The 12,919-nt window shown below is 37.4% G+C and overlaps 1 protein-coding gene across 2 annotated transcripts in view; it reads right to left on the bottom strand.

Annotated features, from left to right (window-relative positions):
• Nucleotides 1-12,919, bottom strand: part of LOC130926664 (disintegrin and metalloproteinase domain-containing protein 23) — a 79,924-nt gene that overhangs the window by 21,901 nt on the left and 45,104 nt on the right. For both annotated transcript variants that reach the window (XM_057851708.1, XM_057851709.1), the window contains exons 15-23: nucleotides 11,748-11,847; nucleotides 11,581-11,652; nucleotides 11,410-11,496; nucleotides 11,235-11,315; nucleotides 6,389-6,439; nucleotides 6,239-6,302; nucleotides 6,056-6,161; nucleotides 1,959-2,078; nucleotides 1,719-1,887 (exon numbers count right to left, since the gene is read on the bottom strand). In XM_057851708.1, the coding sequence (XP_057707691.1) occupies nucleotides 1,719-1,887; nucleotides 1,959-2,078; nucleotides 6,056-6,161; nucleotides 6,239-6,302; nucleotides 6,389-6,439; nucleotides 11,235-11,315; nucleotides 11,410-11,496; nucleotides 11,581-11,652; nucleotides 11,748-11,847 (850 nt within the window). The remainder of the gene's footprint in view (nucleotides 1-1,718; nucleotides 1,888-1,958; nucleotides 2,079-6,055; nucleotides 6,162-6,238; nucleotides 6,303-6,388; nucleotides 6,440-11,234; nucleotides 11,316-11,409; nucleotides 11,497-11,580; nucleotides 11,653-11,747; nucleotides 11,848-12,919) is intronic.

The following is a 12,919-nucleotide window of genomic DNA, read 5'->3' on the forward strand; positions in this document are numbered from 1 at the left end:
ACATGTTTGCACAGTCGTCATATTGATTTTTATAATGTACATTTTTCAAGTCATACAAGCTGTTATAAATGTTCACACTAGAATTCTTATTGTTTACAAGATTTTTTTTAATACTTAATGTTTAGACTGCATGTGCAATTGTTAAATTGAAAGCTGGTTTAATAAATTTAACGAGAAATGGTTAATTTGTATTCCATGCATTGATTCAAATTTTCAAATTGTATAACAGTCTGCTTGGGCGAATTTATCATCATTTATCGTTATCGAGGTAAATCTGCTCAATTTATCGCGATACGTACTTAAGGCCATATCGCCCAGCCCTAAAAGCTGTACCGCATATAAACAGGAAGGATTGTCTCAGGAGTGATTTGTTCGAGGATTCAAGGTAATCAATGTATTTTTCGTACCGTGCATGCATTTTGAAACGTGGAGAAACGGAGAAATTAGCCGCTAAGGCACTGGTATCATAGTTCGCAATATTTACGTAAAATAAATGCTACCTGCACGTTTTTTTGCCTTTAACCAAGAATCGAGACTGTTTTACATATATATTTATAAAGAATTAATTAAGGTAAAAAGCTCTTTGTTGTGCTATGGCGGCGCCACAGTGAACTTAAAGACGAGCCGCACATTCGACATATTTACGTAAAATAAATGCTACCTGCATGATTTTTTATTTTTTATTTTGCTTTCAACCAAGAATCAAGATTGTTTTACGTCCATATTTATAAAGAATTCAGGGATTTAAGCATTTATTCACGAGAATTTCAACGTAAAAAGCTCTTTGTCGTGGTAAGGCGGCGCCATAGTGAACTTAAAGACGATCTGCACATTCGACATATTTACGTAAAATAAATGCTAGCTGCAAGTTTTTTTTGCTTTTAACCAAGAATCAAGACTGTTTTACGTCCACATCTATAATGAATTTAGGGATTTAAGCATTTATTCACGAGAATTTCAACGTAAAAAGCTCTTTGTTGTGGTAAGGCGGCGCCACAATGAATTTAAAGACGAGGCGCACATTCGACATATTTACGTAAAATAAATGCTACCGGCACTTTTTTTTTTTTTTTTTTTGCCTTTAATCAAAAATCGAGACTGTTTTACATCCATATCTATAAAGAATTCAGGGATTTCAGCATTTATTCACAAGAATTTCAACGTAAATAGCTCTTTGTTGTGATAAGGCGGAGCCACACTGAACTTAATTACGTACAATAAAAGCTACCTGCACGTTTTTTTTGTTTTTAACCAAGAATCGAGACTGTTTTAAGTCCATATCTATAAAGAAATCAGGGATTTAAGCATTTATTCACGAGAATTTTTAACGTAAAAAGCTCTTTGTTGTGGTAAGGCGGCGCCACAGTGTACTTAAAGACGAGCAGCACATTCGACATATTTACGTAAAATAAATCCTAGCTGCAAGTTTTTTTTGCTTTTAACCAAGAATCAAGACTGTTTTACGTCTACATCTACAATGAATTCAGGGATTTAAGCATTTATTCACGAGGATTTTCAACGAAAAAAGCTCTTCGTCTGTGATTCCCCTCGGTCAGCTTTGACGGCCTCGCCAAAAATGCAGGCCCCCTATTTAGCGGGCCCGTGCACCGTCAATTACATTATGAAGTACAGAATATGATCAAGGCACCACAAAAACCTACTAGTTTGATATTAACTTGTCTTTCTAAGTGCCTGAGTTGTCTCATGCCGGGACTCACCCCGTGGGCGGAGCACACTTGTCCATTAGGTCCAATGGGGCAGGTGCTTATGTTGAGTGACTGGATGGACAGACACTTGTGGTCAAGGCACATCATCGACGGCCCACAAGGACTCCCGTCATCCACGTAGCCTAAATCGGTCTCATCGTCCAAAAGAACGTGTCCACCACTGCAGAAAACGACAGTGGGAAGCCTGCTCGTACTATAAACTCATAGACTCCTACGACACAACGAGCTTACCTGCAGTCAATCAGTCTGCCTTGATGGTTAAAAGAAGTGGGGGTGATATCGCCTTTCATGGTTCCAATGCGGGGGTTGCGGCCGATGTTAGAACACAAGAGGTAACCACAGAAGACATCGCTGTGAAAATACAGGACACACTTATCAATATTTAACAAATACATCGAGACCTCTATTTTAACTACTCGTATTATGTTCATTAGGGGTGTGACAATATATCGAAATGGTGATATAACGTGATTCTTTGTATCCCAAAAGGATATCGATATGCTCCTGCCAAGAATCGAAATATCGTTCTAAAAAGGTGTCAATGTCTAAAAAAAATACCGTATTTTTCGGACTATAAGTCGCAGTTTTTTTCATAGTTTGGCTGGGGGTGCGACTTATACTCAGGAGCGACTTATGTGTGAAATTATTAACACATTATGGTATCATTTCACATGTTATTTTGGTGTTTTGCAATGACATTGATGGTTTGGTAAACTTCCTAGCATGTTCTTTATTCTATAGTTATCTGAATAACTCTTAATAGCTATGGTCTCGTTCGTGTTCTGCCTTGTGTGTTCAATTGTATTATTGACTTTTTTATATTGAAATGCATGCTTTTAGTTTGTGGCGCTTTCACGCCCACGTGGGGGCGCACTTGCACTTGTTTACGTGAAGAAGAGCACTCACACGCCAGAAGAAGACCGACAGCTACGTAGCTCTGAGTGAGTGGGCGAGTTAGCGAGAGAGAAACAGGGCTGCGAACCTACGTTCATTGTTTATGCTTGTAAAATATCTCTACAGAGGCAACGCCTGTGTGCATCATCTTTTCTGTTGTTTTTGTGTGTTTTCCACCCGCGATCGGACACTTAGAGCCAGTTATGTGGTTGTTTGAACGATGTGCTAATGCTAGCGAATGCATGCTAACCGTTTTTGTCATTGCTGTAAAAGCACCTAATTATCATTTATTTACATTGATGCGAACCTGTTTGGTATTGAGGACGAAATTGATTCAGCAAATTATACGGACGTCCAGCATCGTCATTTGGGAGTTAAGCCCGCTGAATAGCCAGGACCGAGCCGTAGCGTCCTGGTGAGGACAGTATATTCGCATTTCGTTGTTCATGCACTGACTGTACACTGTACACTTATTCAGCAAGTTGTTCTCTATTGTATTTTTATATTAATTTGCCTTTGAAGATGACATGTCTGTTCTATGTGTTGGATTTTATCAAGTAAATTTCCCCCAAAAATGCGACTTATACTCCGGTGCGACTTATATATGTTTTTTTTCTCCTTGTTGGGCATTTTATGGCTGGTGCGACTTATACTCAGGTGCGACTTGTAGTCCGAAAAATACGGTAAATAAAAATGAACCAACAAGTTGCTACCAAAATCTTCCACCATAATAGTGTCTCAATTAACTCTAAGGCTGCATTGACGGTGCTTGACGCCCAATCCATTTAGACTGGCGGACAGTTATTCTGTCCGATTTTCAGGGCATTTAGAGGTCACTTGCTGTTCATTTTAGGGCATTTACAGGTCATTTCCTGTTGAGTTTGAGTCACTGCCTATTAATTTGGCTGATTCCCAGGTCACTTCCTGTTCTGTAACTCAAAATAAACAGGAAGTGATCCATAAAATACCCACAAATCAACAGGAAGTAACTGAAAATCAACAGGTAAATGACCTGAAATGGCCCAAAATTACCTCATTGCTTGGCATTGGCTGCCACTGACAGCCATAGACGTTCAATCCGTTTGAAGTGGGAGGGATGTCCACCCTCCCAGTTCAAAAGGATTGGACGTCTACTAGTGATAAACTCATTCCAACTCAAGCTTGTTTTTCTGTTTATTAGTTGTTTGTAGAATATCCTAGAATGATTTCCTGACCAATGTATCGATAATCGTTGTATCGCCATATCGTCAGATCATCATAATCGTGAGCTTTGTATCGCAAATCGTATCGTATCGTGAGGTACCAAGAGGTTCCCACTCCTAGGTGTGATAATATACCAAAAAGGTGATATATGGTGGAAAACACACGCAAGGGTGAAAAAGCAGTTTCTGTTCTTACATGCCTCTTTAAAATAACTGCTGCATTTTAAGTCAAAAGAACTGTTGTGTTTGACAGAATAGTAAGTCTATATATTGCCATAGCTGTTTCATGGCGCATTATACCCCCGGACTATTTTTATTTTGTTGTTGTTGTTTAGTTTGTTTTACCCTGGAGACCCCCATATACGGACATGTGCAACTGCTTTTCAATCCAGCCATAAAAGGAAGGTAAGTAATTAAATTTATTATTCAAAATATCATTTTTTAGAATCATTAATAGATGTCTAATATCTAGTTTAAACAAAAAACAACTTTAAAAAAATTATTCACTCGCATATTTTAAACTTTTAAACAAATTACGTCACAATGAACAAAATTGTGTCTGTAAATAGGTCACAGATATCCACGTCATAACTATCGCTTAATTCTATTTTCTTTGTTACTGTCGCATTTCCCCCGATATTTTCGATTATAAATAATTGATCCAAACAAAGAAAAATTGGGGGGAAAAAAAAGTTCAAAAGGGTAAATATTTGAAAAAGAAAATTTCGACCACTGCTTTTTGTCTGTGACTTATGCATCGCGACCCTTGTTATATTAACGTGTTTCACCGATAAAATCCCCACAAAGTCCATCTGTGCCCATTCACAGCTGTGTCTTGAAACTCGGTGATACTTCCTACTCTGAGTTTTTGGACCGAAACAAGATAAGTACGCGATAATATCGCGTTAAAATAATCGCGTCTTTAATGAGGCTCGCTCATGCTCGCACCTCGAGTTACCACAAAGCGACAAAAAGACAGACATTGCAGTCAAACGCTAGCGCGAGAATTATGGACACGGCAGGTTAACTGACTAGCGTTCAATCCATTATCTTTTCGACCCTTGTTGCCATTAGGATTTCTTATTATAGGATGATATTGATGTATTCGATACATGGAGAAGGCTGCTACCAAAATCTTTCATTAGAAAGCTCACTGGCTGCCATTGACGGCGCTTGACATTCAATTCATTTTGACTGGGTTGGATGTCTAGTGCTGTCAATGTCACTGAAACCAAAGCATTCACAGCATTCATATTAATACATGAATATCATATATTCCATTATTAGATATGATCTATTCATTCATTGGTCAATTTATATTCATTTCAGGACATTTACAGGTTACTTCCTGTTGATTTTAAGTCTTTTCCTGTTCATTTGGGGACATTCTCGAGTCGTGTCTCATTTAGTAACCAAAAATCAACCAGAAGTGACTTTTAAGTGCCCCAAAATCAACAGGAAGCAACCCGTAAATGCCCCAAAATAAACAGGAACGGACTGAAAATCAAAGGGAAATGACCTGAAATGACCCAAAATTAACTCACTCCCTGGCATTGGGTGTCACTGCCTCCCATAGATGTCCAATCCATCTGAAGTGGGAGGGAGGGTCGTTAATTCGCCACCCTTCCCAATTCAAACGGATTGGAGAACTACTACTGATAAATTCACAGCAAAAGGATAAAAAGACCTTGTTTTTCTGTTAATAAGTTGTTTTGTAGAACATCCTAAAATGATTTCCTGACACACGCAATTGTTGTATCGCCATATCGTGAGATCATCGTGATCATGACCCTTATATCGCAAATCGTATCGTGAGATACCCAGAGGTTCCCAACCCTATTGTTCTCCATCACTCATAAAATACTATTATACACCTGCAAAAATACGGTGCTATAAAATACTGCATCAACAAAATAGCTTTTGTTTTTAAACACCAAACTTGGCCTGGTCTCTCTCTCCCTCCAGAGCGGATAGAACGTAAACCCTACGAAGAGGTCAGCAGGAAAAACTGTCACAGAATCTGTGATCATTCCAAAATTGCAGTCGAATGCTGTAACCGGGGGCAACTGTCAAATAAATCCCAGTTGAGTAAAAGTTCAATAAGTGCTGACAAAGATGCAGCCCAACACCAGAAGTAACAATTTCACCACCTCTGTCAGTCTGAAAAGTCTTAACTTGCAGGAATTTGAAAGGCTTTGCAAAGTTTCTCTTTCAAACCCTCTTGCCACTTACTGTTTGCTGCACTGAATCCATTTGTCGCCGTCCCTTCCGCAGTTGCCCTTCTCGGTGCCCTCTGTGTTTAACTTCTCGTAGCAGAACTTCTCGGAGCCTCCAGCCTCTAACGAGACAAAACAACCAGAGAAGGGTGAACCGTACCGCAGTTGAACTTTCTTTAGTGCTGCCTATTCATCTTACTTGATCCCCAGATGTATCTACACTGGTTCTCTCTGGTCTTACACTCTCCACTGTAACATCGTCCCTTCAGATGGGAGAGTGGATTAAAGACATCTGTGCCTGTTTCCAGTATATTATTATCTGCTATTAAAACTTCATTATCATGCCAACCTGGTCCACCTGGCAGAGGTATCCATCTTGTTTATGAAGGTTGGGAGGACACTGTAAAGAGGTAAAACATGCATTATACTAGGGGCCAACTGCAGCCCACTGCCCAGCTTAATTGGCTGCACAAGAATCTAAAATTCTGCCAATATTCTGTTGCACATTCTGAGCCTTAACACGAGATGTAGCTAGTCACTTAAACAGTACTTGTCTATTAGATAAGGGGTACAAAAATGACAACATTTTGAAATCAGGAAATTGTGTAGAATTTCAATGTTTAGTTTTAAAGGAAAAAAACAACAACATATATATACATACATACATACATATACAGTGATCCCTCGTTTTTCACGGTTAATGGGGGCCAGAACCCACCGTGATAAGTGAACAAAACGCTAAGTTTTTTTGTTTGTTCAATGTATTTATTCAGATTTTGCACTGGAAAGAGATACATTGGAAAGAGATACATTCAAGATGTTTTTTTTTTTTTCTTTTTTTCCCCCAAATTACAGATAATAAAAAAAATATATATATATATATTTTAATAAATGTTTTTTTTAAGCACTTCAAATGTAATAATTAGGATAACTTTTAAAGGTGTTACAGTCCCACAGAATTATTTTTAAACAAGAATAAAGTAGAAAAATGCTTGTCTTTATTGAATGCTTCATTTAGTGAGTCCACTCAAAACCGCTCAGGCTACTCACACACAATAAGTTGCCACAGCAACTGTTTAACAAGTTAAACGATGGTTGACGCATGCAGCGCTTTGAACTTTCGGCTTTCAAGCGTCTCTGGCGAGATCAAACCTTAACATCTGTCAATCATCGTGAACTTTAATAAGCAACTCAGTGCACTGCCTGACCAAGATACGCGGTAGAAGCGAGAGTGGGCGACTATGTGATCGGATCAGGACAGCTCTATGATATACTGCATTTATTTATTTTTTTAATTGAAAAGAAAAAATCGGCGATGAACTGAGGGCGCGAAGTTTGAAGCGCGGAGTAGCAAAAGATCACTGTATACACATTTTACAATACCCCTAAACCTCTGGATTATTTTTTTGCTTGTAGCCCTTAATTCATTCACTGCTCTTAACAGTTATAGTCAAATCCATTTAAACTGGGAAGTCTGGCATTGAGTGATCATGTTTCACTGCCATTGACGGCGATGGACATCCAATCTATTATGACCTGGAGGGTTGGCAGCGACTGTTCGGTTGCTGTCAACGGTGGCCAATGAGTTAACACTTAAAGATAAATATATTTTAAAAACCTGACCTTTTTTGTTTTTACCCAATTTCCAAACCTCTGTTCAACAATGAAAGTGGTAGGATTTCAAGTTGGCCCTTGCTTCCTTTGACAATTCTGAAAGCGGCCAAAAGACTACTACAAATTGTCATTAAAACAATGAAGCATTCAAAAACTTCTTACTAATTTTCCACTGAAATGCAACAAAAGATTTAATAATTTATCACTATTTATAAAATGCATTAATATTTTCCCCGAATATTGCTAAGTTGCTAAATTTTAAATATTTTATAATAACGTTCTTATTAAATGATTTGTTAACTGATTAGCATTTCATGTCTAAATTCATCATTATTTCCCTTATATGACCTTGCCAATTAATTCATTTTAAAAGTCCAATGTGGCACACGGTGTTGTTTTTCGTCAACGATGATGATAATGAAAATATTCCGTCAACAAACAATTTTTTAATGACGATCAAAAAAACGTGTGTTTTGAGACTAAAACATAACGAGATGGATGCCAGTTGTCGTCTAACGAGACAAGAACAAGTCGAAAACTTGCCATAGTTTCCGTCATAAGTTCACAATGTGTGATATTTTCTTATCATATGTGTAGTTAGCACGCATTTAAGCAGTGTTCGGTCGTGTCACTCATGTGACGTGCTGCACCTCCCCACCATCACACACACAGAGGCTAACACCATTTAACACCATTTACTCGCCCATTCAACGCTCCTATTGTGAAACATGTCAGGTGCTGCTTGGTAAGTTTTGTTTTCTTATCTTGGCTATGTCATGATGCTTTATGCCTTTCAAGGTCTGTGCAGAGTGATCATCACACAATAAACTTGTAGCGTTAGCATAGCGTTCGCGTTAGCATTAGCATTTAGCGCGGTGACTCAGTTAGTGTTTTCTTAAACTCTTGGAAAACTTTTTGTCTAGTGAGTAATTAATTGCAAATAATGTGCTGTTTTCCTGCTGAGTGTGTATTATCATCATGAAGATGTTGATGTCCTTGTAGACTACAATTATGTGCTCACCTGTCAATGTTCATACGAAATTGTTGGAAACCTTTTATTTATTTATTTATTCATGGACTAAACCCTTTGAAGAAAAAAATTTGAGAATTGTCGGCTAAAACTAGACGAAGACGAACACATTTTGAAATAACTAAAATATGACTATACTAATAAGTATTTTCATCCAAAAGACTAACACAAAAATTAAAAGAGCTGCCAAAAACAACAAAGATGGCACAAAAGTTTGCCCGTACCCGGGCTATAATGTCTCTGAGCTGCATCGAGATGACATCACACTATTACAACTGTACTTCATCACCTTCAGTGCCCCTCACCCTATAGTCCCGCCATAACCTCGCACCATGATGATTGCATTTCATCACATATAAAATGGCTGCGTATGTACCAGCTCTTAACGTCCTTTCCATTACTACATAGTCCATTAATCACTGGGTCAATGAGGTGACATTGCCAAGCCCGTTTAGTGGTGAAAGGTAGTAAACGGCTATATAAACGTTAAGCCCATTTATCAAAGAAATCTGATTGGATGCCATCATGCCGTGACATCATGACTACATACTGTATCTGATTTCTGGCTTTCCTAAAGCTACAGTCAACTGGCATTGGGATGATTTGGTACTGGGCTATCCCGACAAACTGATCAAAACATATTTAAGCAATCATTAGGGTCTGTTAAACCAATCATCCAGGTAACACAATAAAGCCGTGAAAAGCAAACCCAAGAAAACAAAACAAAAGTTTTTGGAGAGCTTCTTTGGAAAGATCAGACTAAAAAAGATGAGCTAACAACTTCTAAGAGCCCTTCTTTTAAGAGACATTATCAGCGGCAATATCTACTGTACTTAAAATACTGTATAGGTTCACGCGATTCTCAGATTTACTGTAATTTTCGGACTATAAACCACTACTTTTTTCCCCTCATTTTGAATCCTGCGGCTTATACTGTAGGCCACCACGGCTTGTTTGTTAAATTATTTGGGTTAATAGGTAAGACTTTTTTTGACAGCGGCGTCAGGAGACTTTCATAATTATGTAGTGCTGCAACGATTAATCGATTAACTCGAATATTCGATTAGAAAAAAAATAATCAAACTCATTTTTGTTGCTTCAAGTATTCGTTTAATTAAAGTGGCGTTGTAATGGTTTATTTTGAAAGTGTTTGCATTTAGTTTTATTGATTAGGGTGGATACACTGCCCTCTGGTCTGGCTCTTTTCACATGGCTGAATCCAACTGCTCCCTGTTAAGACCAACGTAAGATAAGTTTTTGTTTGACCTAATGTTTTTTAATGCATTCCTAATTTAGTTTATAGGTATATTTAGCCGTTTTTTTGTTTTGTTTTGTGGGAATATGTGTCTGAACCATTTGTAAAGAGCATTGGGAAAAAAAAAAACACTTTAGCATTTTATAGCATTTAAGCTAGCGGACTTTATCTACGTAAGTTAGCCAATTGTTCTTTTGTTGTACATAGATCCTTATTAAAAAAAAAAACTAATAAAAAAAAAAAAAATATATATATATATATATATATATATATATGTATACCGTTTGAGGCTCAGCTCAATTAATTTTTCATGTTCCTTACCCGATTACTCGATTATTCGAACTAAGTAGTCCATCGATAAATCGACTATTAAAATATTCGATAGCTGCAGCCCTATAATTATGACATTACACTATCATGGGCATTAATTAATGCTTATGACAGATGTCATTAAGTGCCAGCCGGAAAATTATGTCACTAACTCCATTTATGTCCAGCTTGGATCTTTAACACCCATTCAAAAGTGAAATAATTTTCCGGATAACACTGAATGACATCTGTTATAGGCATTCATTAATGCTCATGACAGTGTCATGTCATAATTATGATTGTCTTATAACAGTCTTATGGCACCACTGTCAAATAAAGCGTTACCAAATTTCATAACTAGCAATGAATGAAACAACTAGAACAGTAACTGAAGAAATAATTAGCAGAGAACATGAATTTTGATTTGTTATTTATATCTGTAGCGCTGCAATACATGCTAGGAGGCATGTTAGACTAGAATAGTGTTGACAGCAGATGGCAGCAGAGGTTGACTGTCTCCCCCAAGAGAACGGTGATGGCCAAATGAAGCTTCTTGAAGCAATGATGAAGCATGGTGGTTCATTTGGTCTTTTGAGAGACACAGTGAGGACAGTTGTGGCTATGAACAAATGCTGTTTTCGTGTCAAATTTGGTGGGAGGTGCACCTTATAGTCCGGAAATTACTGTATATGTATGATGAATGATTAATTTCGAGACTCTCATGCTATTAATCATGATTAAAATTTGGTTTAAGGAAGTCTGTAAAAAATATTTTTTTACACATAACATTATTGTAGCACCAATAAGAAAATGGGGAAAACTAGTATGACACTGCTGAGCAGTTGTGTTTCAGATTAGAGCTGGCAGCATATTAAAAAAAGATAATAAATAAATAAATAAAAACTGTCTTCCTTGCACAACAACAGCTGTGTGAAGCTTCATCACTGCATTCGTAGAACAATAGTGCTACTGTATTAAAAAAATCACCTGTCCAGAGTCCCCAGTGCACGTCTCTGAGATATCGCAGTCATTCACAGCATAGCGGCAACTGTAACCTCTTGGGAAGAACTGCAAAAAAACGGATGCGTATTAACATTTCTGGAGTATCACTAAATATGTATTTTTCATTTTAAAAATACTGTGCATCCAGTCAAACTGTTACCAGGCACGTGGTATTGCAGCAGGGGCCGTCGCTGCAGTGCGCCCCGTTGGCCAGCGAACACTTTTTGCAGCATCCCTTGTAGCACTCCTGAAAATAGAAACAGAGCTGTAGCTATTGGAACGCAGGCATAGACGGCACACACGTGTGGCATCTACAAAAAACAGAACTCACAGCTCTCGCGCCGCAGTCGCACTCCTCTCCCACTTCCACAAATCCATTCCCGCACTCGGTGGGCTCGTACAGCTGCCAAAATACATTGAGTGGGTACAAAATGTTGAGTTCTCAAAGTGTAGGGATTCTGACGCTTTCACATCCATGCGGAGTTGTGAGTATCAAACCTTTGTCGGTCTGTTAAACAGACACGAGCCTCCACCTTTCAAGAGGAAATCCTTGTAGTCCGAGATGCTGCACTTGGAGAATCTTCGTGGGTGTTGGACTCTGAGGGGGTAAACATCTGTCAGGTGAACTCGGAGGAATACATGTGTGCGAACTGGGAGTTAAATGCAGTGACAGCAACTCAATGCATTTTGAGCAAACATAAATTGAGCAAACATAATTAAATGTAACATTTGTTGAAACACAGCAAACAACAATTAATCATAATGAATATACTGTACACTGACTAGTGCATGTGTCAAACTCAAGGCACGCCACATCATTTTGTATGCATCAACTTCATGTTTCTTGCTTAAATAAAATTTAGATCAAATTAAAAATTTAGAAAATATTGTTTTTATATTTTTATAAATGATTTATTCCTATTTTCAAAATTTTAAATTAATCAACTTTTTAAAACATTTAAAAATAGCATATACAGCTTTTACTTTATTTTAAATTTCTTGTAAATCAAAAATAATATATATGTTTCTTTTGAATAGAAACATTCTACTTAGTGGCTCAGAAACACAATTTGGACATTTCTAAAGACATTTCAACAATGTCTTTATTCATCAACTATCAAAATAGTTATGATGTACCGTTGTTATAATAGATTAATTGTCGGTTGGTTAGTCAATCGCGTCAGCCCGAATGGGCAGACTTATTGAAAGAAACTGAAGTGAAGGAAACCATAAGTACAACGTGGCATGCGGTAAATATGAGTACAGCACCTCTGGATTAGTGTATTAATTAATTCACTTCGATTGACAGGGACCGACGTCCAATCCATTTGAATTGGAAAGGACTGGCAGCAGTCATTACCAATTTAAATGAATTGGACATTTATCTCAGTAAGTTGCAAACAATGAGTTAATTATTTTAATACATGCAAATGAGCATACATTCTCAGTCCCAAAGATCATTTCAAACTTTACATATACAGTGGTACCTCTACATACATTTTTGTAATGCGTCGAAATTCTTTTTCGAGCACTTTAGACAGTCATATGCTTTGCATATTATTAAAAAAAAAAATATATATATATATATATATATATACATATATTAGAGAAAAATATATTTTTTTAAATGATTTTTTTCTTTGATTGAAAATATTTTTTTTGATTGAAGC

Source organism: Corythoichthys intestinalis, chromosome 12 (genome assembly GCF_030265065.1).
Source record: "Corythoichthys intestinalis isolate RoL2023-P3 chromosome 12, ASM3026506v1, whole genome shotgun sequence".
Lineage (NCBI taxonomy): Eukaryota > Metazoa > Chordata > Actinopteri > Syngnathiformes > Syngnathidae > Corythoichthys > Corythoichthys intestinalis.